A 25,203-nucleotide genomic window follows, 5' to 3' on the forward strand; every position below is an offset into this window, starting at 1 on the left:
TGTGAATCTGTCTTTTAAATGTTTTCAAACTTGATGTATCTTAAACGATTAAGCATTTATGAGCAAGGTAAAGTTGCAGGTGAAATTTAATCTTGTAACAGGATAGCATTAGTGCAGTTAGCAGTTAATTTAGAGAAACTGTAAATGACAGATTCCACTTGTACATTCCTGTGGTGTTTGCTTTGTAAGTGTAGAAACACACACTGTTCCCCTCTAACTAACCTTACCCCCACCCCACCAAAAAGAAGACACTCATTTTTATCTCTTTCTCATTGCACCATCCTTTTCATTAAATTTTGCGGAAATGCAATCTCTACCATGATTAGTTTAGGAACAATAGCCTCTTCCATCTTTTATTTCTCTGCAAACTATTTTGTGATCTTTATATGGTCGAGAAGTGTGGACTGATACATTTTGGTAGAAAGAATGAGGAGAGGTAAAATAAATTAACTGGCACAATTTTAAAGTGGGTGTACATAAAAAATATCTTGGAAGACTGTAAAACAAGTTGATATGGCTATTTTTCAAAAAAGAATCCTTGGGTTTACAAACTAAGACATGGAGCAGGATTTTACGGTTTCCAGTGGAGTGAAAAAGGCAGAACGTGAAGCATCTGGTTTGCTGGCTCTCCACTCTGCCATCTCGAGCATCGCACGGTCAATTAACAGTCGTCCAGCAGTCAGGTGGTGTTGGGAGAGGTGGGGCTTTGTACCCAGTTGGGTCTCTGGAGTGGACGTTAAATGAGAAAGGGGTTTCGGCAGTGAATTGGAAGTCGGCAAAGACACATTTTTAAAAAAAATTATTGAAATGTACAAACTTTTACAAACATTGCAGCAAAACGAGGAAATAGAGAAAAACACCATAGGTATCAATGTAAAACAGATACTGCAAACAACAGGAGTCATCACAGGCATCTTCAATATGTTCCCTTCACTGATACAAGACCCATCTGTAGCAAACCAGGACACCTCCCACAGAGTTACATCATACACATCACTTCAAAGAAAAACAAGAGTCCCAGTGCTTGGGGGGTGTTGCTCTGTTTATTTGGTTATAAATATGGCGGTCAATATGGTCGCCTTCCTTAATCCTAATTATGTTTACTTTCAGAGTCGCCAGGTATCTTTCGATACCGCCACAAGGTTCAAACCCGAATACCGATCAAAGAGCCAATACACCAGTTAGTTAGTTCAAAGTAAATACTATTTATTTACACACACAGTAAGATCTACCCATGCCCAACATTACTACAAACTAAACTATCTCTAACGCTAACACCTATACTTAACTTCGGGTGCCCACTTAGTCAGAGGAACAATGGCCGATGTTCGAATCTGAGGGTGTTGGGTTCGAAGAGATACAGGAGAAGAGCTAAGATCGTCTGTCTGGTAGCGAGCGTTGACCTTGAACTTACTTGCTTCTGGTGATGCTGGTGGATGGGTCTCTCCGCTTGAGAGCCAAATCCAAGAGAGCAAATTTCTTGTGGGGGTTCCTTCTTATACTTGGGGCTTTGCGCGCTTTTTGGCGGGCCTTAAACTTGGTCCCAATTAATTGGGCAGCTTCTCGACCATTGTTATCGATCTTAACCAATAAAGGGATGGGTGCCCTGATGGCTGGGCGTGCCTTAGGTGGCCGTTGGCCTTGCTTTGTTTGTATCTTTCTGGCACCGGGATGTCTGTAACAGTATCAACTACCTGAGTGTTAGTCCTTTGTCCTTCGGAGATGGGCCATCAATATGTTAATCGACCCAGAGTTTTGATTCCGTCTGGTAACTGCTTTCCAAATATACATTCAGGCTCTGTGCCTGCTTGTTGTCTAGCATTGTCCACAATTCCCTACATTCTCTGTGAGCGTCCATTTTGTGTTCTGGAAGTCGCCATCCCAGATGGCTACAGGGGGAATTACACTACCTTGATCCCCACAACGCAATCCAACCCTTATCATGGCGCAAGACAGAACAGACAGTCATCATATGACTGCATTTACCACAAAGACAGAACTGGTTACCACATGTCCAAGCAACCTCAGACCTCAAACCCCGGACCCAGGGTCTCCCATAGAGAATCATAAAAAGAGTGAGGAGCGAGAAACAAAAACACGAACCACCCGAATCCACTCGTCGGACAAAACGGACAAAGAGGGAGACCCAAACCGGGACAAAAGACCAACCTGATCCAAGGGAAGAATCGGACAAACCCAAACTTCATCAGGATAACATGCAGTCCACCTGCAAAAAGGATCAAAGCATGGGTGCTCGAAAGCAAAATTAAAAGAGAAAAATAAAACCCAAAACTGATTAGCTTTAACTCAGGGGCCTACTTCGATCATAGCGAGGACAAACTAACCCTTCCAACCCCAACCTTCTACCCCTCGCCCCACTCTGGCTCTGTTCACCTTCCTTTTATACATTTAGGATAAATACTGCACAGATCCCAAATTCAGCATTCAAAGAACAAAGAACCATACAGCACAGGAACAGGCCCTTTGGCCCTCCAAGCCTGTACCGGTCATGATACCACCCTTGGCCAAAACCATAAAGATGAACAAAGAACAACATCATGATATGAACTCAGGATTAAATCAGGATTACCAACTGTACAAACCATCTTGCCCACATTGTACACCTCCCTGTAAATATATACTACATATGAATGATATAGAGGTATGTTTGCAGAGACACCAAGATTGGTAGGGTGGTTAGCAGTGAAGAAGGAGGTAGTACGTTACAGAAAGATATAGATGGGTTGGTCAGATAGGCAGGGCACTGGCTATGGTATTTAACCTGGATAAGTGTGAGGTGATGCACTTTGAAAGAAGAAGCAGGACTATGTAATGAATGACAGGACATCAGGAAGCTCAGAGGAACAGATGGATCTTTGGGTACTTGTTCACACATACCAGAAGGTGGCGGAGCAGGTGAATAGGATAATTAAGGCATAATGGGACACTTGCCTTTATTAGTCGTGGCATAGAATATAAGAGCAAGGAGGTTATGTTGGAGCTGTACAGAACGTTAGGCTACAGCTGGAGTACTGTGTGCAGCTCTGGTCACCTCACTATGGGAAGGAAGTGATTGCACTGGAGGGGGTACAGAGGAGATTCGGCAGGATGTTGCCTGGGATGGAGCATCTGAGCTATAAGGGGCAACACGGTAGCATTGTGAATAGCACAATTGCTTCACAGCTTCAGGGTCCCAGGTTCGATCCCGGCTTGGGTCACTGTCTGTGCAGAGTCTGCACATCCTCCCCGTGTGTGCGTGGGTTTCCTCCGGGTGCTCCGGTTTCCTCCCACAGTCCAAAGATGTGCAGGTTAGGTGGATTGGCCATGCTAAATTGCCCTTAGTGTCCAAAATTGTCCTTCGTGTTGGGTGGGGTTACTGGGTTATGGGGATAGGGTGGAGGTGTTGACCTTGGGAAGGGTGCTCTTTCCAAGAGCCGGTGCAGACTCGATGGGCCGAGTGGCCTCCTTCTGCACTGTAAATTCTATGATAAGGAACGACTTGGAATGTCTTTGGTCGGGTCTGGTGGGGGATTATTTTGGGCATACATGGCCATATCCTCTCAGCTCTGTTGAGTGAGGTAAGGGTGAAATGGGTGGGTGGGTTAGGTCCCATTCTGGATGATGAGGCGTGGAGAGAGGCCCTTCACATGGTCAGCACCATGTCTTCATGTGCTTTGCTAAGTCTGAACAGGGTGGTGCATGTGGCACATTTGATGAAAGCGAGGATGAGTGGGGTGGAAGACAAGTGCGAGTTGATTTCGGGGGCCGGATAACCACGCTCCTATGTTCTGATCCTGCCCCAAGTTGGTAAGCTTTTAGAGCCTTTTTCTTCAACTCAATGTCAGAAATGCTCAATGTTATGAATCCACCACCCTTCAGACGGGGGTGAAGGTGGATTTTTAAGGAGCTAGTCACCGTCCTCTGTTAGAGGGTTTAGTTTAGTTTTTTGGGGTTAAGTTAGGTAAAGTTAAAGTTGCCATAGTCCCATATGACCATAGGCTGCTTTCCCTTTTGAGGGGGAGAGATGACTGGTGGTGATTTAGCCTGAGGATCACCACAACTCAGGCTAGGGGAAAAGTTGAGAAGGCGGGACCTTCATGAATAATCTCAGTCAATACAGGTTAATCAGCCAGTACTGGTTAAGTTAATATATGCTTTTGCTTGTTAGTCTTCTTCTTTTATTGTTTAACTTTGGTTAATAGTTTTGTATAATTATCTTTATTATGAAAACATTTTAGTAAACATTTTTAGAAAGAAATAATGTCTACTAATATCCACACATTGCAGCAGCAGATTCGGTTGCCTCCTCATACCTGCCGCCAATCACTATCAATGGTTTCCCCAAGTAACCACTGCAAAATGGAGTGGGCAATGTAAAATTGCCGTCAATTACCTCAGTAACAAACTCAATAGCCTGCTAATCGTTTTTTCAAAATGCCACCCGGGCTTCCAATTTCAGTGTAGATTCATCCTCTAATATTGGAGACTGACAGAATGACATTGGATTGGCAACCTGATGTAATCACACTATATTCTGCATGGGCCGGGCAGGCTGTCAAATTTGTGGCTGTAAAATCCTTCCCATGGAGTACAAAAGCAAAGAAATTATACTGCACCTTCATAAGTTATGGCTAATCCCCAGTATTGTGCCTGATTCTGGGTACCCCTTATTAGGAATCATGCTCAGGCCTTGAGGGGATTTACTAGAATGGTAGCAGTCATACAGGATTTCAGTTATGTGGAGAGACTGAAGAAGCTGGGATTGTTCTCCTTGGGACAGGAAGGTTAATGAGGGGTTCAATGCAGCTATTCAAAATTATGAAATGCTTTGAGACAGAATAAATACAGAGAAACTTCCAGTGACAGGAAGGTCTCTAACCAGAGGACATGAATTTAAGGTAATTGGTAAAAGAGCCAGCGATGATATAAGGCAAACTTTTTTTTCGGCAACGAGACTTGGAATGCACTGCCTGAAAGGGTAGTTGAAACAGATTCCCTTTCAAAAGGGAATTGGATAAATACTTGTAGGGAAAAAAACTGCAGGCTATTGGGAAAGAGCAGGTGTGAGACTAATTGGATTGATCTTGCTGACAAAGGCAGCACCAATTGTGCTATATTGTTATGATTCTTTAATCTTTGTTATAAAGCAAATTAATTAGGTTGATTAACAAATTGATCCAGTAAGGTGATTTTCCTGCCATTTAAAGAAGAGCAAATTTTAAATAATAAAAACAATGTAATCTAAGAGGGTCTAATGTTTCAGAAAGCACGTTCATGTTCTCTTGTGCTCTGTTTTGTTTCCCTCACTCCTAATTCTTTAGGTAAATATTTTTCATTGGGTGACCAACTCAAGTGTCTCCTTATGTTTATCCCAACTGGGTCAAACACTTACTACCTGAAACAAATTGGTAGTTATTATTTATAAAAACCAGTCAAGCCGATTACTAATTTCTATATTTTCTCTCCATTCCTGCGGACTTCATGTGCCTTAGTCCTGGAGTTATTTGCAGCACAGAAGGAGGCCATTCAACTCATCAAGTCTATGCTAGCGCTCTCTAAAGTAAACCAGACAGTCCTATTGCTCTGCTGTATCCCTCTGGCCTTGCAAGTTTATTTCCTTCAAGTTCCCATCCATGTTCAGCATTTAATGGAAATCGAGTATTTCCGTTTAGGGCAGATTTCAAATCAATGATATTGGGACGTCACCCATATGAACTTCCTTATTCCACCCTTGTCAATCGTAGAAGCCCTACAGTGCAGAAGGAGGTCATTCAGCCCATAGAGTCTGCCCCAACCCTCTGAAAGAACACCCTACCTAGGCCCACGCCCCCACCCTATCCCCGTAACAAAATAACCCCACCTAACCTTTTGGACGCTAATGGGCAATTTAACACAGCCAATCCACCGAACGTGCACATCTTTGGACTGTGGGAGGAAACCCATGCAGACACTGGGAAAATGTACAAACTCCTGTGACCCAAGGCTGGAATTGAACCCGGGTCCCTAGTGCTGTGAGGCAGCAGTGCTAACCACTGTGCCACCGTGCCACCCACAAATCTAATAGAACTTAAATAAAAACAATGTGTTGGAAAAGTTCAGCATGTCTAGCAACATCTGTGGAGTGAGAAACTGAGTTAACATTTCACGTCTTGTGTGACTTCTGCAGAGTTCCCGGTTTGAATTTAAACACTAGGGATTCTATGAAAGCTGGGCAGTTCATGCTGTTTTCTCCATGGCAACACTTCCACCAATCAGATTCCACTTGCTAATCAATCAGCACTCTCTTTTCATGCAGTATAAATTGTTGTTCCCCCATTACACGGCTATCCTGATAAATGCAAGACAAAAAGCTTTATTAGCACGTCTCTTTTCAGCAATTGAAAGAACTCCTTTTCCATTGCCTTAGCAAAGTTCGAACTCAGCTTTTAAGGTAATAGGTTCAACAGCCTCTGTTTAGTTTGATTTGGGTGAAGAATTAGGTATGAGGTGTTAATAGAAATAACCTATTTTTAAGCACCAACTGATACATTTTTGAATCTGACTTAGATTCCCAGGGTTTAACTGATTTGAGAACAGGGAACCTGCCAGCTTTTGGTATGTTTTCGATGGGCACTAATTTGCAAATGGGGTTGACCCTTGTTTATCACCATTCACCATTCAAAATTATGCTTATTGCCGTGGAAATATTTTACTTGTTACCAATGAACTAAATTGAAGCCCAGCAAGTGCCAATTATTTTGTCGTTTTGCCTGCATGTTCCTTGACTTCAGATTTAAATGAAACTTTTCAGGTATTGGAACTTATTGACATCCTGTCCAGCTAGCTAACCTCAAATAAGAACCTATTCCAGCTCACAAAATTAATAGTGGTGATGGGGAAATTGTAGTTAGAGTTGTAGTTAAAGATTACAATATTTAGTTTGCACTGAATTGCAACAAGAGTAGCGATTTATGCAGTGTCATTGACATAGGCCTGGATTTATAATAATCTTTATTAGTGTCACAAGTGGGCTTACATTAACACTGCAATGAAGTTACTGTGAAAATCCCCTAGTCGCCACACTCCGGGAGCGCCTGTTCGGGTACACCTGAGGGAGAATTCGAAATGTCCAATTCACCCCAACAAGCATGTCTTTCGGGGCTTGTGGAAGGAAACAGGAGCACCCGGAGGAAACCCATGCAGACACGGGAGAATGTGCAGACTCTGCACAGACGGTGACCCAAGCCGGGAATCAAACTCGAGTCCCTGGCGCAGTGAAGCAACAATGCTAACCACGGTGCTACCGTGATTTTTCAGTAATAATGGCAACAAAATAGTTTGCATTCACCATCTGGTGAATGGATTCAGGATGAAAATGTGTGTTTTGATTAAAGCACAGGTGAAACCCATCTCGGTTTGGTCTTTAAAAAAAATCCTTTTGAAAAGACTAATTTACGTGCGTAATTTTCTAATAGAATGGCTGCAACTATAAACACATTTTCAGCCTTCAATTTTCGCTTGTATAGATCTACCCCCCCAGGTGTGAGGATGGGGGAGTGACTTCAGATTGAAATGCCCAGAAGGTGAGGGAAAAGAATATGGACAGCAGACGTTTGTCAACGGAGTCGGTGGTCTCTCAGAGCTCATCGGCAGATAAAATGACGGAGGCAGCCTCTGGGGCTCCAGCCACTCCACTAACAGCCGAGGTGCTTTCGAGTACCTGGGCGAAGAAATTTGATAAGCACTGGCGGGTTGTGTCGAGGATCTCCGGAAATCAATGGGTGAGGCCTTGGCCCCCACCTGGTTTGCTCTGGAGAAGACCAATGAAATCGTGAAAGCCCATGGAGCCATGATAAAAGATATGGAAGTCGCCCTTTTGAGACACAGTGATCAGATTGCCTCACTGGAAGCGGAGATGTCTTTGACGGCCAAAGCGAATAAATCATTGAAGGCCAAGGTAAATGATCTAGAAAATCGGTCCAGGTGGCAAAACATTCAAATTATGGGGCTGCCAGAGGGATGGAAGGCCGAATGACCACTGAGTACTTTGCAGAGGTGTTTGGTAAGATGGTGCTGAAGGGTGGATTCCTGTCTCACCCTGAGTTGGACTGAGCCCACCATGCTCTCTGACAGAGGCCTCACCCTGAGGATCCAGTGTGTGTGATAATTGTTAATTACCATCGTTTCAAAGAGAAAGAGAGGGTTCTGAAAGGGTTGAAGGAGTATCGAGACTTCAAATGGGAAGGTCACGCCATCAGGTTTTACCAAGATGTGGGAACGGAGCTGGCGAAGTGGGAACGGAGCTGGCGAAGAAGATGGCTGCGTTCAACAAAGCCAAGGCTGCCGTGTACAAGAATGGAGTCTGGTTCGGTGTGGTGTACCCGGCTCGGCTCAGAGTGACGTTCGATGGAAAGGACTATCTATTTGATGCTCCTGGAGAGGCGGACTCCTTTGTTAAGAAACAAGGGTTGGATGCGTTGTGATTTTATTTTTTTTAGTGTTGGGGCTGGACATATTGACTTGTTGCATTGTTGGGGTTCCATGTTTATTTTTGGCATTTTCTTGTTTTTGTTAGGGTTGAATTTTCACAGTTTGCGGTATAGTTTTATGTCGGGTTCTGTTTGGTATAGAAATTTGCAGCTCTCTGTCGGAGAGCAATGGTTTATGGGGTTTTAGAATTTTGTTGTTTGTAATCATTTTCTTTAACTAGTTGGGAGCCTCCCTGCTAACCTAAGAGTTTGGTAACAAGAGCGGTTTTTAAGGGGTGGCTGCAGCTCATTATAATAGTTTCTTGGATGATGAACTTAAAGTTTTTGTTTTATAGAATAAAATCATAGAATTTACATTACAAAAGGAGGTAATTCAGCCCATTGAGTCTGCACCGACACACTGAAGGAGCACCCTATTTAAGTTCACAACTTCACCCTATCCCAGTAATTCCACCTAACCTTTTGGACACTAAGGGGCAAAGTAGCAAGGCCAATCCACCTGATCTGTACATCTTTGGACTGTGGGAGGAAACCGGAGCACCCGGAGGAAACCCATACAGATACGGGAAGAAAGTGCAAACTCCACACACGCAGTCACCCGAGGCCAGAATTGAACCTGGGTCCCTGGAGCTGTGAGGCAGCAGTGCTGTGTTTAGAATAAAGAATGAAGAACAGAGAACAATGCAGCACAGGAACAGGCCCTTTGACCCTCCAAGTCTGCGCCGATCACGTATCCTATCTAGGCCTGTATCCTTTTATACCCCGTCTGTTCATGTGCCTATCCAGATAAGTCTTAAAGGTTGCTAACATATCTGCCTCAACCACCTCACTTGGCAGTGCATTCCAGGCCACCACCACCCTCTGTGTAAAAACAACTTCCCCCGCACATCTGTACTGAACCTGTCCCCCCAATCTTGAACTTGTGCCCCCTTGTAATTGTCATTTTCGCCCTGGGAAAAAACCTCCAACTGTTCACCCTATCTATACCCTTAATAATTTTATCAACTTCTATCAGGTCACCCCTCAGCCTCCGTCTCTCTAGGGAGAACAATCCTAGTTTATTCAATCTGTCATCATAGCTAATATCATAGACGTAACAGTGCAGAAGGAGGCCATTCGGCCCATCGAGTCTGCACCGGCTCTTGGAAAGAGCACCCTACCCAAGCCAACACCTCCACCCTATTCCCATAACCCCACCCAACACTAAGGGCAATTTTGGACACTAAGGTCAATTTAGCATGGCCAATCCACCTAACCTGCACATCTTTGGACTGTGGGAGGAAACCGGAGCACCCGGAGGAAACCCACGCGCACACGGGGAGAAAATGCAGATTCCGCACAGACAGTGACCCAAGCCGGGAATCGACCCTGGGACCTTGGAGCTGTGAAGCAATCGTGCTAACCACTTTGCTACCGTGCTGCCTGACTACCAGGCACTGTGCTACCAGCCACTGCTACCGTGCTACCTCCATACCAGGCAACATCCTGGTGAACCGTTTCTGTACTCTCTCCAAAGCCTCCACGTCCTTCTGGTAGTGTGGTGACCAGAATTGGACATGATATTGCAAATGTGGCCCAACGTTCTATATAACTGTAACATAATTTTCGAGCTTTTATACTCTATACCCCTTCATAGGAAGGCAAGCATGCCATATGCTTTCTTTACCATCATTTCCACCGGTGCTGCCACTTTTAGATTTGTTAGAAGTCGATTTTAAATGTTTGTATTTTCATTGCCTCTATTTGTGTGTGTATTTGGGTGTGGTAGCATTTGAGGGTGATGGGGGTGGGGGTAGTTTGCTGAAGGTGCCTGCAGATTTTTCTTTGTTTAATCTTCTGATTTGGTTTGGTGGCCATCTTGGGTGAACCTGTTGCTGTACTTTTTCGTCATCTTTTGGGTGATCTCTCTTTGGGGAAATGGTTGAGTCTGGATTGAGGTGAGATGGGAGAACCCCAATTTGTTCGGTCACCTGGAACGTCAGGGGGTTGAATGACCCAGTGAAAAGGTCGAGAGTATTAATAATAATAATAATCATTGCTCATCATAAGAGTTTGATTTCTTGATTTCCAATTTGGTGTTTTTGCAAGGACCCATTTGCGGGCCAGGGACCAGACAAGGCTGCAGAAGAGGTTGGTAGGACAAGTCTTTCATTCAGGCTTCGATGGTAGGGCCAACGGTGCGGCAATATTAATTAATTAAAGGGTTCCGTTTTCTTCCGTCAGTGACTACATCTGCAGCAAGTGTTGGCTGCTCGAGGAACTTTGGCTCAGAATTGATGAGCTGGAGACCGAGCTGCACACACTGCGGCACATCAGGGAGGGGGAAAATTACCTGGACGCTTTGTTTCAGGAGGCCGGTAGAATACACCCGGTAGAATAAGTACTGTTAATTCGGACAGTGGTCAGGGACAGAGTGGTGTGACTGCAAGGGAGGCAGGTAGGGGGATCCTGAGTTTAGGAGTTGAGGAGCCTCAGCCCTTGACCTTGTCCAACAGGTATGAGGTACTTGCTCCCTGTGTGGATGAGGAAGAGGGCTGTAGGGAGGATGCGTTGACTGACCACTGCACCGTGGTACAGGAAGCCATTCAAGAGGTGGGAGCAAAAAGACAAGTGGTAGTTGTAGGGGAGTCTATAATTAGGGGGATTGATGGCATCCTTTGTAAGCCAGATCGAGAGTTCCGCATGGTATGTTGCCTGCCCGGTGCCAGGGTGAGGGACAGCTCTGATCGGCTTGAAAGGATTTTGGAGAGGGAAGGGGAGGATCCAGTTGTTGTGGTCCACGTTGGGACTAACAACATAGGTAAGACTAGGAAAGAGGACCTGTTTGGGGATTATCAAACACTAGGGACTAAATTAAAGGACAGGTCCTCCAGGGTTATAATCTCTGGATTACTACCCGAGCCACGTGCCAATTGGCATAGGGTTGAGAACATTAGGGAAGTTAACACGTGGCTAAAGGAGTGGTGCGGGAAAGAGGGATTCCATTTCATAGGGCATTGGCATCAGTACTGGGGCAGGAGGGACCTGTACCGTTGGGACGGTCTTCACCTGAACCATTCTGGGACCAGTGTTCTAGCGAATAGGATAAATAGGTTGGTCACAAGGACTTTAAACTAGCAAGTTGGGGGGAAGGGAAGTGTAAAGCTATGGACAGTATAATGGTTAATGGAGATCAAGGCAGCAGGTTACGTGACAGGTTATTATGTAGAGATATGGGTTCAAAGACAAGGAAAATTAGGAGAAAGGGTAAGAGGAAAAATAAGTTGCGAAAAGTTACTGATCAAGGTGTTAGGATTCATAACAAAGACATAGAAAACAGCATAAGTGTACTTTACCTGAATGCTCGTAGTATACGAAATAAGGTAAATGAGTTGATGGCGCAAATCATCGTGAATGACTATGATTTAGTGGCCATTACTGAAACATGGTTAAAAGATGGTCACGACTGGGAGTTAAATATCCAAGGGTATCAGACTATACGAAAGGATAGAATGGACGGTAAGGGCGGTGGTGTAGCTTTGTTGTTTAAGGATGGCATCCGGGCAATAGTAAGGGATGATATTGGTGCTGTGGAGGACAAGGTTGAATCAGTTTGGGTGGAAATCAGGAATAGTAAGGCGAAAAGGTCACTGATAGGAGTAGTCTATAGGCCACCAAATAGTAACAGGATGGTAGGGCAGGCAATAAGCAAAGAAATAACGGATGCATGTAGAAAATGGTACAGCAGTTATCATGGGAGATTTTAATCTGCATATCGATTGGTTTAACCAGGTTGGTAAAGGCAGCCTTGAGGAGGAGTTTATAGAATGTGCCCGGGATAATTTCCTGGAACAGTATGTAATGGAACCTACAAGGGAACAAGCGGTCCTCGATCTGGTCCTGTGTAATGAGGCAGGGTTGATTAATGATCTCATAGTTCGGGATCCTCTTGGAAGTAGCGACCACAATATGGTGGAATTTAAAATACAGTTGGAGGATGACAAGGTAAAATCAAACACTAGTGTTTTGTGCTTAAACAAAGGCGATTACAATGGGATGAGAGAAGAACAGCTAAGGTAGACTGGGAGCAAAGACTTCATGGTGAAGCAGTTGAGGAACAGTGGAGAACCTTCCGAGCGATCTTTCACAGTGTTCAGAAAAGGTTCATACCGACAAAAAAGAAAGACGGTAGAAAGGGGACAAATCGACCGTGGGTATCTAAGGAGGTGAGGGAGAGTATCAAATTGAAGGAAAAAACATACAAAGTGGCAAAAATTAGTGGGAGACTAGAGGACTGGGAAGTCTTTATGGGACAACAGAAAGCTACTAAAAAAAGCCATAAAGAAGTGTAAGGTAGACTATGAAAGTAAACTGGCTCAGAACATAAAAGCAGATAGTAAAAGCTTCTACAAATATATAAGACAAAAAAGAGTGGCTAAGGTAAATATTGGTCCTTTGGAAGATGAGAAGGGAGATTTAATAATAGGAGACGGGGAAATGGCTGAGAAGCTGAACAGGTTTTTTGGGTCAGTCTTCACAGTGGAGGACACAAAGAACATGCCAGTGACTGATGGAAATAAAGATATGATAGGTGAGGACCTTGAGATGATTGTAATCACTAAGGCGGCAGTATTGGGCAAGCTAATGGGGCTAAAGGTCGACTAGTCTCCTGGCCCTGATGGAATGCATCCCAGAGTGTTAAAAGAGATGGCTAGGGAAATTGTAAACGCACTAGTGATAATTTATCAAAATTCACTAGACTCTGGGGTGGTCCCAGAGGATTGGAAAGTAGCAAACGTGACACCACTGTTTAAAAAAGGAGGTCGGCAGAAAGCGGGTAATTATAGGCCGGTAAGCTTAACTTCGGTTGTAGGGAAAATGCTGGAATCTATCATTAAGGAGGAAATAGCGGGGCACCTGGAGCGAAATTGTCCCATTGGGCAGGCGCAGCATGGGTTCACAAAGGGTAGGTCGTGTCTGACTAATTTGGTAGAATTTTTTGAGGACGTTATCAGTGCAGTAGATAACGGGGAGCCAATGGATGTGGTATATCTGGATTTCCAGAAAGCTTTTGACAAGGTGCCACACAAAAGTTTGCTGCATAAACTAAAGATGCATGGCATTGAGGGTAAAGTGGTAGCATGGGTAGAGGATTGGTTAACTAACAGAAAGCAGAGAGTGGGGATAAATGGGTGTTTCTCTGGTTGGCCACCTGTAACTAGTGGGGTCCCTCAAGGATCAGTGTTGGGCCCGCAGTTGTTCACAATTTACATAGACGATTTGGAGTTGGGGACCAAGTGCAATGTGCCAAAGTTTGCAGACGACACTAAGATGAGTGGTAAAGCAAAAAGTGCAGAGGATACCGGAAGTCTGCAGAAGGATTTGGATAGGTTGGGTGAATGGGCTAGGGTCTGGCAGATGGAATTCAATGTTGCCAAGTGTGAGGCTATCCATTTTGGGAGGAATAACAGCAGAATGGATTATTATTTAAGCGGTAAGATGTTAAAACATGCTGCTGTGCAGAGGGACCTGGGTGTGCTGGTGCACGAGTCGCAAAAAGTTGGTGTGCAGGTGCAACAGGTGATTAAGAAGGCTAATCGAGTTTGTCTTTCATTGCTAGAGGGATGGAGTTCAAGACTAGTGAGGTTATGCTGCAATTGTATAGGGTGTTGGTAAGGCCGCATCTGGAGTATTGTGTTCAGTTTTGGTCTCCTTACCTGAGAAAGGACATATTGGCACTGGAGGGAGTGCAGAGGAGATTCACTAGGTTGATCCCAGAGTTGAGGGGATTAGATTATGACGAGAGGTTGAGTAGACTGGGACTGTACTCATTGGAGTTTAGAAGGATGCGGGGGGATCTTATTGAGACATATAAAATTATGAAGGGAATAGATAGGATAGATGCAGGCAGGTTGTTTCCACTGGTCGGGGAAAGCAGAACTAGGGGGCATAGCCTCAAAATAAGGGGAGGTAGATTTAGGACGGAGTGTAGGAGGAACTTCTTCACCCAAAGGGTTGTGAATCTCTGTAATTCCTTGCCCAGTGAAGCAGTTGAGGCTCCTTCTTTAAACGTTTTTAAGAAAAAGATAGATACCTTTCTAAAGAATAAAGGGATTCGGGGATATGGTGTACGGGCCGGAGAGTGGAGCTGAGTCCACAAAGATCAGCAATGATCTCATTAAATGGTGGAGCAGGCCCAAGGGGTCAGATGGCCTACTCCTGTTCCTAGTTCTTATGTTCCTCTAAGGTCTTAGCCGATCACAATGGCAGACACGCTATTGTCTGTGGCCCTTTGGTGGGCGGTGGTTTGTGTTAATATCTATGTCCCCAAACTGTGAATATACAAATTTAATAATCTGATGGCCTCCCTCCCCGATTTAGATTTGCATCATCTTATTTTGGGTGGGGACCTAAACTGTGCTTTAACCCTAGCCTGGATTGGTTCAAGCCCAAATCTCTGACTCTATCAGGGTATCCAGAGCTTTGTTGTTGTTCATGGAGCAGATGGGGGAGAGGGGCATCCTAAGGAACAAAAGATTTTTATTTTACTTTCATGTGCATCAGGTGTACTCACGGATAAATTTTCTTTTTTAGATAGGTCTATTCTCCCTCCTGTGGTGACTGTCGAGTACTCGGTGATTGTGATTTTGGACCATGCCCTGTACTTTGTTGATTTGACACTAGAGTAAGGCCCCTCCCAACGTCAGCATTGGAGGTTGGACACTATGTTATTAGCAGACATAAAATGTTGTGAATGCATGTACTGCCATTGGGACTATATAAAATTTAATAAAAGTGAGTCAATCGCCCCTTCCATGCTGTGGAAGCACTTAAGGTGGTCCTCAGGGGAGAGATTGTCTCCTATAAAGTGCACATGATAAAGACAGCGAGGGCGTCGCAGCAGACTTTGGTGTAACCATTCTTGAGGTGGACGCCCAGTACTCACTTGCCCCAACCCCAGAGTTGTTGGCAATTGGAAAAAGCTGCAAACACAATTCGAGCTATAGTCAACAGAGCGGTGGACCAGCTGAGACGCTCGAGGGGCATGTTTTAAGAATACGGGGAGAATTCCAGTCGCCTTTTAGCTCACCAGCTTGAGCGGCAGGTGGCTTCCTGGGAGATCATACAACTATGCAACTCGAGTGGCAGTCTGGTTTCTGGAAGTCTGCTTTCCGCCCCTCCTCCGGTTAATGTGGCCATTGAATCGTTCTATGTGGGATCGATCATGACTGATATCTTAGACAGCTTATTCATCCCGGCGGTGGAGAGGACCAATGATTGGAATCCCCATTGGGCCCAGAGGAAATTATAAAATGCGTTGGGTTAATGCAGGCTGGTAAAGGCCCTGGCCCGGATGGCTTCCCCACTGAATTGTACAAGAAATTCGCAGAGCAGTTGGTGTCTTTAAACATATCCAGAATTAATGTGCATCAGGTGTTCAAGACTAGTGAGGTTATGCTGGCTAATGTCTTTAAACATATCCAGAATTAATGATTTCTTATCCTGAGGGTCGTGGCCCTCTACCCTCACACAGGCCTATATCCTTGATCCCCCACTGCTAGTGTTCATACAAATGCCTTGAACTCTGGCTACTTCCCGTTGAATAGGGGCATGAGACGGGGGTGTCCACTGCCTCTGCTCCTGTTTGCTTAGGCCATAGAACCGCTTGCTATAACACTAAGATCCACTATTAGATGGAGTGGGATAAATCAGGGAGGGCTGGAGCATCAGGTATCCCTTTACACGAATGACCAATTTCTCTATATTACGGACCCAGTATCCTCGTTGGACAAGATAATGAAGTTGCCTAGGATTTTGGCTCCTCTGGTTACAAGGTGAACTAGGGACAAGAGTGAAAGGTTCCCGGTCAATCCCCGGGGAGGAGAGCCCAACTGGGAATGCGACCATTTTGTCTTGCTAAGACAAACTTCATTATCTGGGGTTCCAGGTGGCCTGCAATTGGGCCTCATTTCATAAATTAAATTGCACTAACTGGGTGATAGTGTCAAGTCAGACTTCCAGAGGTAGGATCACCTCCCCCTGTCCTTGGCGGTCAGGGTTCAGACTATTAAAATGAATGTGCTACCAAGATGTTTATTTCTTTTTTGGCGTCTCCCTATTCTCTCTCTCTCTCTCTCTCTCTCTCTCGCTCTTTCTCCCCCCCCCCCCCCCCCCCCCCCCCCCCCACCCCCAAAAGTCCTTTCTTGTCAAAGTCAACAAATTAATGTCCTCTTTTATTTGGGCGGTTAAGACTCCCAAGGATCCGTGGGGCTTTATTCCAAAGGGATAGACAATCAGGGGGCTACCCAATTTATTGTTTTACTATTGGGTAGCTAATATTCAGAAGATATTGTTGTGGTTCAACCATCCTGACTTCATATGGGGACAAATGGAGACGAGCTCCTGCACTGTTTCTAGCCTTGGGGCAATAGTTACTGCATCGTCGCCTTTCTGTCTGGTGAGACTTTCCCTGAATGCAGTGGCGGTATCCACCCTGAGAAGGTGAAGGCAGCTCAGGCAGCATTTCAGGCTTTGTTCCCTGTCTTCGCTAGCCCCCATCTGCCTTTTTCTGCTAGTCATGGGAGGGGAAAGGTCTGGAGACCTGTTTGTGGAGGGGAGGTTTACCAGTTTTTAGGAATTGTCAGAAATTCCAACTGCCTGGTTCCAATCTTATCGGGTACTTTCAGATTTGTGAGTTTGCAAGACTTTCTCCGTCTTTCCCTTGGCACCACCCTCTTCCCTGTTGAAGAGGATTTTGTCTTTGGCCGGATCTGATGGAGGGACTATTTTGGCCATATCCTCTCGGCAGAGTCAGCTGCGTTGTGTAAGGTGAGAACGAAATAGGAGGGTGAATTGGATCCCATTCTGGATGGTGAGGTCTGGAGGGAGGCCCTTTGCAGGGTCAATCAAATGCCTTCATGTGCTCGACTAAGTTTGATTCAGTTTAAGGTGATGCATAGGGCGCATCTGGCTAAAGCGAGGATGAGCGGATTTTTCTCTGGGGTGGAGGGCATGTGTGAGCACTGCTCTCGAGGGGCCAGCTAACCACACTCGTGTTCTGATCTTCACGCAAGTTGGTAAGCTTCTGGGCTCCTTTGTTCAACACCATGTCAGAAATGTTCAACACCATGTCAGAAATGCTCAATGTTGATTTGGATCCATGTCCTCTGGTGGCCATTTTTGAGGTATCAGACTCGGCAGTGCTTCAAATGGGAGTGAAGACGGATGTCCTTGCCTCCGCCTCGTTGATAGCCTGGAGATGACTTCTGCTTGGTGGAGTTCTCCTACACTGCCCAGTGCCTCGGCTTGGTTGGGTGACCTAATTTCTTTTCTACATTTGGAGAAGGGTCGGTAGAAGGGTTCTACCTAAGGTGGCAGCCATTCACTGCCCTTTTTTAAGTCACTGTCAGCTGTTCGGGGCTTTACTTTAGTTTTTTTGGGTTAAAGATAATATGTGTTTTTGCTTGTTTGTCCCTTCATTTGTGTAATTTTGGTTAATTATTTTGCATGTTTTCTTTAGTATTTTAATAAACATTAAAAAAAAAAGTTTCCAGCATTATCACTGCACCCATCTGATATCTATGTTATATAATTCAAGTTAGGAACTCTAGCAGATTCTCTGTCTCTGCCCCCCACCCTGTCCGATTTCCCCTTAAATGTTCTTCCACAAAAACTTTCCTTCCTAGTCCAATGCATCTTGGCAAATTTAAATCTGTCTTTTGCTTTATCTAGTTTTTACTGCCATCCCACTGACCCTGATTTCTTCCATAATCAAAAACCTGGCTATATCTGTTTCTAGACAGCCCCTTGACATGACACAAGATAAATGCTTCCTCGAGACTACTCCTAGCGTGTCAAATTCTACCAGATTACCTTTCCAGTTAAAATCCATTCTTGAAAGGGCATTTCTCTCCTCCCATTTTTCTTATAAAGTCTCCTAACATGTAGTAAATATGAGAAGCTTGGCAATGGTAAGGAAGAACTATACTTTAAAAAAAGCACGAGTCCAACATGCCCATTTATGTTCACCTATTAACATTCCGCTATCTTCTCAAATGTATTCCTTCAAATAATTCCTGTTCCTCTATTAATGGCAGAGTTGACAGAAAGCACTTGGTCTTTTTACTTTAAACTAGTACAGAAGAACCTGCATTAATTTAGCACCCTTCATGATCTCAGACATGATGGTGGCACAGTGGTTAGAACTGCTGCCTCACAGCCCCAGGGATGCTCTCCCTGAGCCTGCATGAATTTTCTCTGGGTGCTCTGGTTTCCTCCCACAGTTCAACGATGTACAGGTTAGGTGGATTGGCCATGATCAATGCTCAGGGTTGTTGGGGTAAGGTGGAGGAGTCTAGGTAGAGTCCTCTTTCGGAGGGTCGGTGCAATCTCGATGGGCCGAATGGCCTCCCTCTACACTGCAGGGATTCTAGGACATCCCAAAGCTCTTCATAGGCAATGGCTTTTAATGTGCCGTCACTGTTACAACGTGGCAGCCAGTTTAGTGATGTTGATTAGAGATAAATATTAGCCAGGATATCTAGAGGACAGACTCTTGGATCAACATCTCATGTGAAAGACATCACGTCCAAATGTGTGCTACTTCATAATACTGTACTCATATAATTGTCCAGATTATGTGCTCGGGTCTCTGGAGAGGGTTGAGCCCACAACTTTCTGTTTCAGGTGTGAGTGCTGCCACTGAGCCATGGCTGATTTCATTGGAGTAAAGACAAAGTCATAGTATGCACATGTGTTACAATATTTAATTATGTTGATGTGTTGTGCTTGAGGTACCAAGTTAAACCATGTTTACTTTGTTTAGAGTCATAAAATGGTTACAGCACAGAAGGAGGCCATTTGGCATGTTGTGTCAATGCTTGCTCCCTGAAAGACCAACTCGTTTAGTCCCACGTCCCTGACTTTTTCTTGTAGCCCTGCAAATTTTTACTCCAGATAATTATCCAATTCCTTTTTGAAGGTCGCCAATAAATCTGCTTCCACATGGTCTCAGACAGTGCATTCCAGATCCCAACCATGCCCTGCATAAAAATACTTTTCTTTACGTTGCTGTTGCTACTTTTGCTAATTACCTTAAATTGGTGTCCTTTAGCTCTTGATCCTTCTCCCAATGGGAACAGTTTCTGTCTATCTATTCTGTCCAGATTCCTTATGGTTTTAAATACTTTTAGCAAATCGTCTCTTGATCTTCTCTTAGGAAAACTACCATCCCAACTTCTCCAATCTATCCAGCTAACTGAAGTTCCTAATCACTGAAGCCATTATCATGAATCGTTTCTGTACCATCTCTAATGCCTTCACACCCTTTCAAAAATATGGTGCCCAGAGCTGGGCACACTGCTCCAATTGTGGCTGAGCTTAAAATGTTTATTCTTTGAGGAAATAGCAAGCAAGGTGGATAAAGGGGAACCTGTTGATGTGGTGTACTTGGATTTAAAAAAAGCATTTGATAAGGTGCCACATCAAAGGATACCAAACAAAATAAGAGCTCATTGTGTCGGGGATAACATATTAGTATGGATAGAGTATTGGCTAGTTAACAGGAAGCAAAGTATAAGGATAATTCATTTTACACTTGACAAGCTGTAACTCGTGGAGTGCCACATGGATCAGTGATGAGTCCTCAACTATTTAGTCTATATTAATGATGACTGAAGACACCAAATGTGTGATGGCTAAATTTACTGACGATACAAAGATAGATAGGAAAATAAGTTGTTTGGAGGACATAGGATGGAATTTTCCCAGCCCGCTACGGCGTGTTTGGTGGTGGGCAGGAGTGGAGTATCTAGTGAGATCCAAAAGGTCAGAAACCCGCAAGAGTAAAGTCAGGTTGTAATTCTCCCAATGGCGGGTCGGTCAAGACAAGGGGGGGGGAAGTGTGTAAAGAGGGCTGTGCAAGGAAGGGGGGGGGGGGGGAAGAGGCGGAGGGCAAGGGCAGGCAAAGGGGCAAGGAGATGGATGAAGAAGACACACAATGGAAGACAGAGGGATGACCAAAAGGTGGGAAACTGGACCCCGGCGAGGTTGCATGAAAAGCTCACATACAAGGGAGTCAAATGGATACCACATTGTTCTCTGGAAGGTGATGCACAAAGGAAGGAGATGCACAAAGGCTCCAGAAGCATTCGGTGGAGGCCCAAGTGGGGCGAAGGCGCCTTGCAGATGCTTGACTCATGTCGCGGGTGGTTGAATTAAGGAACAGACTTCCTTGGAAAGGCAGCCGGCATAATTAAGGACCCCATGCACCCCGGACATACTCTCTTCCACCTTCTTCCGTCAAGAAAAAGATACCAAAGTTTGAGGTCATGTACCAACCGACCCAAGAACAGCTTCTTCCCTACTGCCATCAGACTTTTGATTGGACCTACTCGTATTAAGTTGATTTTTTCTCTATACCTTGCTATAACTGTAACATATTCTGCAGTCTCTCCTTCCTTCCCTATGTACGGTATGTATTGTTTGTACAGCATGCAAGAAACAATACTTTTCACTGTGTACTAATACATGTGACAATAATAAATCAAATCAAATCTTGGCTAAATACGTGGCTACATTGGTGTTGCAGGAGGGAGGGTTTCGGATTTCTGGACCACTGGGATCTCTTCCGGGGCAGGTGTGACCTGTACAAGAAAGACGGGTTGCATCTGAACTGGAGGGACACCAATATCCTGGCTGGGAGGTTTGCTAGTGTCACTCGGGAGGATTTAAACTAGTATGGCAAGGGGGGTTGGAACCAGAGTGCCTGCTTAGAAAGTGTAAAAACTGAAGGGAAAATGGAGAACAAAAATAAAAGAACAACATCACCATGTCTGCTTAAAGTGGTTTGAAGTGTATTTGTTTCACGACAAGGGGGGTATAGCGGGTAAGGCAGATAAACTTAGAGCACTTATTAGTACTTGGAATTATGATGTGGCTATGCCAGAAACATGGTTAAAGGAAGGGCAGGAATGACAGCTGAACGTTGGAGGATATAGATGCTTCAGGAGAGATAGACAGGGATGTAAAAGGGGTGAAGGAGTAGCATTACTGGTTAAGGAGAATATTATAGCCGTACTGCGGGAGGACACCTCGGAGGGCTCATACACTGAAGCAATCTGGGTAGAGCTCAGGAACAGGAAGGGGGCAATCACAATGTTGGGCGTTTATTACAGGCATCCTATCTGCCAGCGAGAGATAGAGGAGCAGATAGGTAGAGAGATTTTGGATAGCTGCAAAAGTTAACAGGGTTGTTGTGGTAGGGGTTTTTAGTTTCCCCTCTATTGACTGGGACTCACGTACTGCGGGGGTTTGGATGGGGCAGAGTTTGTAAGGCGTATCCAGGAAGCCTTCTTGGTGCAATATGTAGATAGTCCAACTGGGGAAGGGGCAGTACCTGATCTGGTATTGAGGAATGAGCCTGGACAGGTGGTTGAGGTTTCAGTAGGGAAACATTTTGGGAGTAGTGACCACAATTCCATAAGTATTAGGGTACTTTTGGGCAGGGATGTGGGTAACCCTCGCGATAAGATGCTAAACTGGGAAAGGCAAATTCCGATAACGTTGACAGGAATTGAAGAATTTGGATTGGGTGCGGCTGTTGGATAGTAAATCAACATGGGATAGTAGGAGTCTTTCAAGCGACAGTTGATTAGGATTCAGGAAAGTCACGTTTCTGAGAGAATGAAGGATAAGTACAGGACATTTAGGGAGCCTTGGATAACGAGGGATATTGTGAACCTCGTCAAAAAGCAAATGGAGACTTTTTACAGTCTAGCAGTGTGGGAGCAGTCGAAACCCTTGAGGAGTATTAAGAAAGTAGGAAGGTACTGAAGCGGGAAATTAGGAGGGGTCATGAAATGCTCTTGGCAAGTAGGATTAAGGTGAATCCCAAAGCTTTTATTCATATGTAAAAAGCAAGAGGGTGGCCAGGGAAAAGATTGGGCCACTTAAGGACAGTGGGGCGGAATCTATGTTGAGGCAGAGGAAATGGGCGAGGTATTAAATTAATATTTTGCACCAGTGTTCACTGATGGGTAGGGTGTGCGGACAGTCTGGATCATGTTAACATCGGAAAGAAGGAGGTATTGGGTCTTTTAAAAGATATTAAGGTAGATAAGTCTCCTGGGCCACATGGGATTTATCCCAGATTACTGAGGGAAGCAAGGGAGGAAATTGCTTGGGCCTTGACTGACATCTTTAAATCTTCATTGGCTACAGGTGAGGTCCCAGAGCACTGGAGAATAGCCAATGTGGTACCGCTGTTTAAGAAAGGTAGCAGGGATAATCCTGGAAACTATAGGCCGGTGAGCCTCATGTCGGTAGTGGGTAAATTATTGGAGAGAATTCTCAAGGACAGGATTTATACCCATTTGGAAACAAATGGACTCGTAAGCGATAGACAGCATGGTTTTGTGATGGCGAAGTTGTGCCTCACTAACTTGATTGGTTTTTTTAAGGAGATAACAAAGATGATTGATGAGGGGAGGGTGGTGGATGTTGTTTACATGGACTTCAGGAAAGCCTTTGATAAGGTGCCTCATGGTAGACTGGTACAAAATGTGAAGTCACACCGGATCAGAGGTGAGATAATAATCGCTTATTGTCACAAGTAGGCTTCAATTAAGTTACTGTGAAAAGCCCCTAGTCGCCACATTCCGGCGCCTGTTCGGGGAGGCCGGTACGGGAATTGAACCCGCGCTGCTGCCTTGGTCTGCATTACAAGCCCACTGTGCTAAAAAGAATTGGATACTCTAAATTAATTATTTTTTTTAAAAAAAAACAGTTCCGAGGAGGTTCACGAGATTGGTCCCTGGCATGAAGGGGCTATCTTCTGAAGCGAGGTTGTGCCTATACTCATTGGCATTTAGAAGAAGTAAGAGGTAACCCTTTTGAAACATATTATTGAGGGGGCTTGACAGGGTGGGCACTGAGAAGATGCTTCCCCATTTGGGGGAGCCTAGAACTAGGGGATGCAGTCTAAAAAATAGTAGTCTCCCATTTAAGACAGGAGGAATTTATTTCCCTGGGGATCGTTAGTCTGCGGAATTCTCTTCAGAGTGCAGTGGAGGCTCTCATTAAATATATTCAAGGCTGAGTTGGATAGATTTAAGTCAACAAACGAAACGAGGGGCAGGCAGGAAAATAGTTGAAGTTGCAATTGGATCAGCCATGATCTTATTGAATGATGGAGCAGGCTCAAAGGGCTGAATGGCCTTCTCTTGATTCTTGTGTTCTTGTATACAGCTTTATTATATATAGCTTCCTTGTTTTTACACTATGTCCTTATTTATAAAGTCCAGGATCATGCGTGACCTAACCTCTTTCTCAACCTGTTCTGTCCTCTACTCTTAAATTACGCCCACCCCCCCAGTCCCTCTGCTCCTGCGCCCCCTTTAGAATTGTATCTTACTTATATTGCCTGTCCTTGTTCTTTGCACTAAAACAAACCATTTCACACTCCTTTGTGCAATACCAGTGTTTGAGTATTTTTAAATTAGGTTATATATGATCTCTGCCTGTTAAAGTTTGTTTTCAAATTCAACTTCACACTGACCCCCGATAGTTATTATAATCCCAGTATTAACTGAGAAACTGAATCTAAAAATAAGCAGCTAATCATCGGAATAATTCCTGCTTTAGCAATGCTTTCAGCAAAGCTGCTTATTACAACCATTGTGAGAAATATTGGCAGTGAATTAATTGTACCCTTTTTAATTTTCTTCCTTTGACATTTGCAAAGCCCTTAAATTACAATTAAAAGGTCTGGAAATTACTTCTATTTTGCTTTGCAGTTTGGTGGTGTGTATTTGTTACTTGCTTTCTGCCGTATTCCCAACTCGGCAATGGAAAGTTTCATCCACAGAATATTGAGAAATTAATAGGTAAATTTCTGTTAAAGATTGTAATCCTAAATTAGTCTTTTTTAAAAATTAGACACTGTTTGATTTAGCCGTGGTGATTGATTGCGGTGGTCTCTGTGGTTTCTCTTTTAGGTTCATGTCTCGCCTTCATAGTATGCATCCAAAGGACGCCAATAGGCAGCTGGGTCTTGCAGTAAAAGACGGCCTGATTGTTGAAACACTGACTGTGGGCTGCAAGGGTTCAAAGGCAGGCATCGAACAGGAAGGATATTGGCTACCGGGGGATGAGATTGTAAGCATTGTTAATATTTAAGACTGGTGCATGCATTCTGTTTAGTGGCCATTAGAACCTCCTCAAGCTGCATTATATTACAGTATAACTGTGTTTAAGAATCCTCTTCTGGAGGAGCATGACTTATCAAACAATGATCTGGTGTAAAATCAGCAAGTACGGTAACACAGAGAAATAGTTTTGAATGTTTACTTAGACTGTGCCTACTCTCTTTAGGTCATCTGAAGTGCATCATCCTGTGCTGTCGTATGTGATTTTACAACCCAAGTAAGCCTGCAAGATTGGTTACTAGTGCTATAGGCACATCCATGGAAACTCACGGTTTTCAGTGTTCAAGACAACTTCTAAAATGTACATCATGTTTTAATTGACCATTTAGAAATATTGGGCCTAAATTCAACTATTATTATTTTACAAAATGTGAAGTACTTTTACCTCTTTAATAAATTTTTCCTTGGTCGTTAAAAAAACACCTTTTATTGCCAAAATGTATCTTGTAGTATACTGCAGCTTTAAATATTGTTTAATCCCAATTACCTTTAGCTCCAAGTAAGAAGTTGTTTGACACTGATGGGGTTAAAATTTGCATGACATTTTACCA

At 44.2% G+C, this 25,203-nt stretch overlaps 1 protein-coding gene across 13 annotated transcripts in view; it reads left to right on the top strand.

Moving 5' to 3' along the window:
• zmynd11 (zinc finger, MYND-type containing 11) overlaps window positions 1-25,203 on the top strand; it is a 292,010-nt gene that overhangs the window by 128,135 nt on the left and 138,672 nt on the right. For 9 of the 13 annotated variants that reach the window (XM_072508249.1, XM_072508248.1, XM_072508250.1 and 6 more), the window contains one exon: window positions 24,443-24,602. The exons of 2 other annotated variants lie outside the window; for them this stretch is intronic. In XM_072508249.1, the coding sequence (XP_072364350.1) occupies window positions 24,443-24,602 (160 nt within the window). Of the gene's footprint in view, window positions 1-24,241; window positions 24,332-24,442; window positions 24,603-24,818; window positions 24,870-25,203 lie in introns of those variants that run through there. 2 more of the 13 variants (XM_072508256.1, XM_072508257.1) reach the window with 2 other exon arrangements.

The sequence above is a fragment of the Scyliorhinus torazame genome, chromosome 6, assembly GCF_047496885.1.
Source record: "Scyliorhinus torazame isolate Kashiwa2021f chromosome 6, sScyTor2.1, whole genome shotgun sequence".
Classification (NCBI taxonomy): Eukaryota; Metazoa; Chordata; class Chondrichthyes; order Carcharhiniformes; family Scyliorhinidae; genus Scyliorhinus; species Scyliorhinus torazame.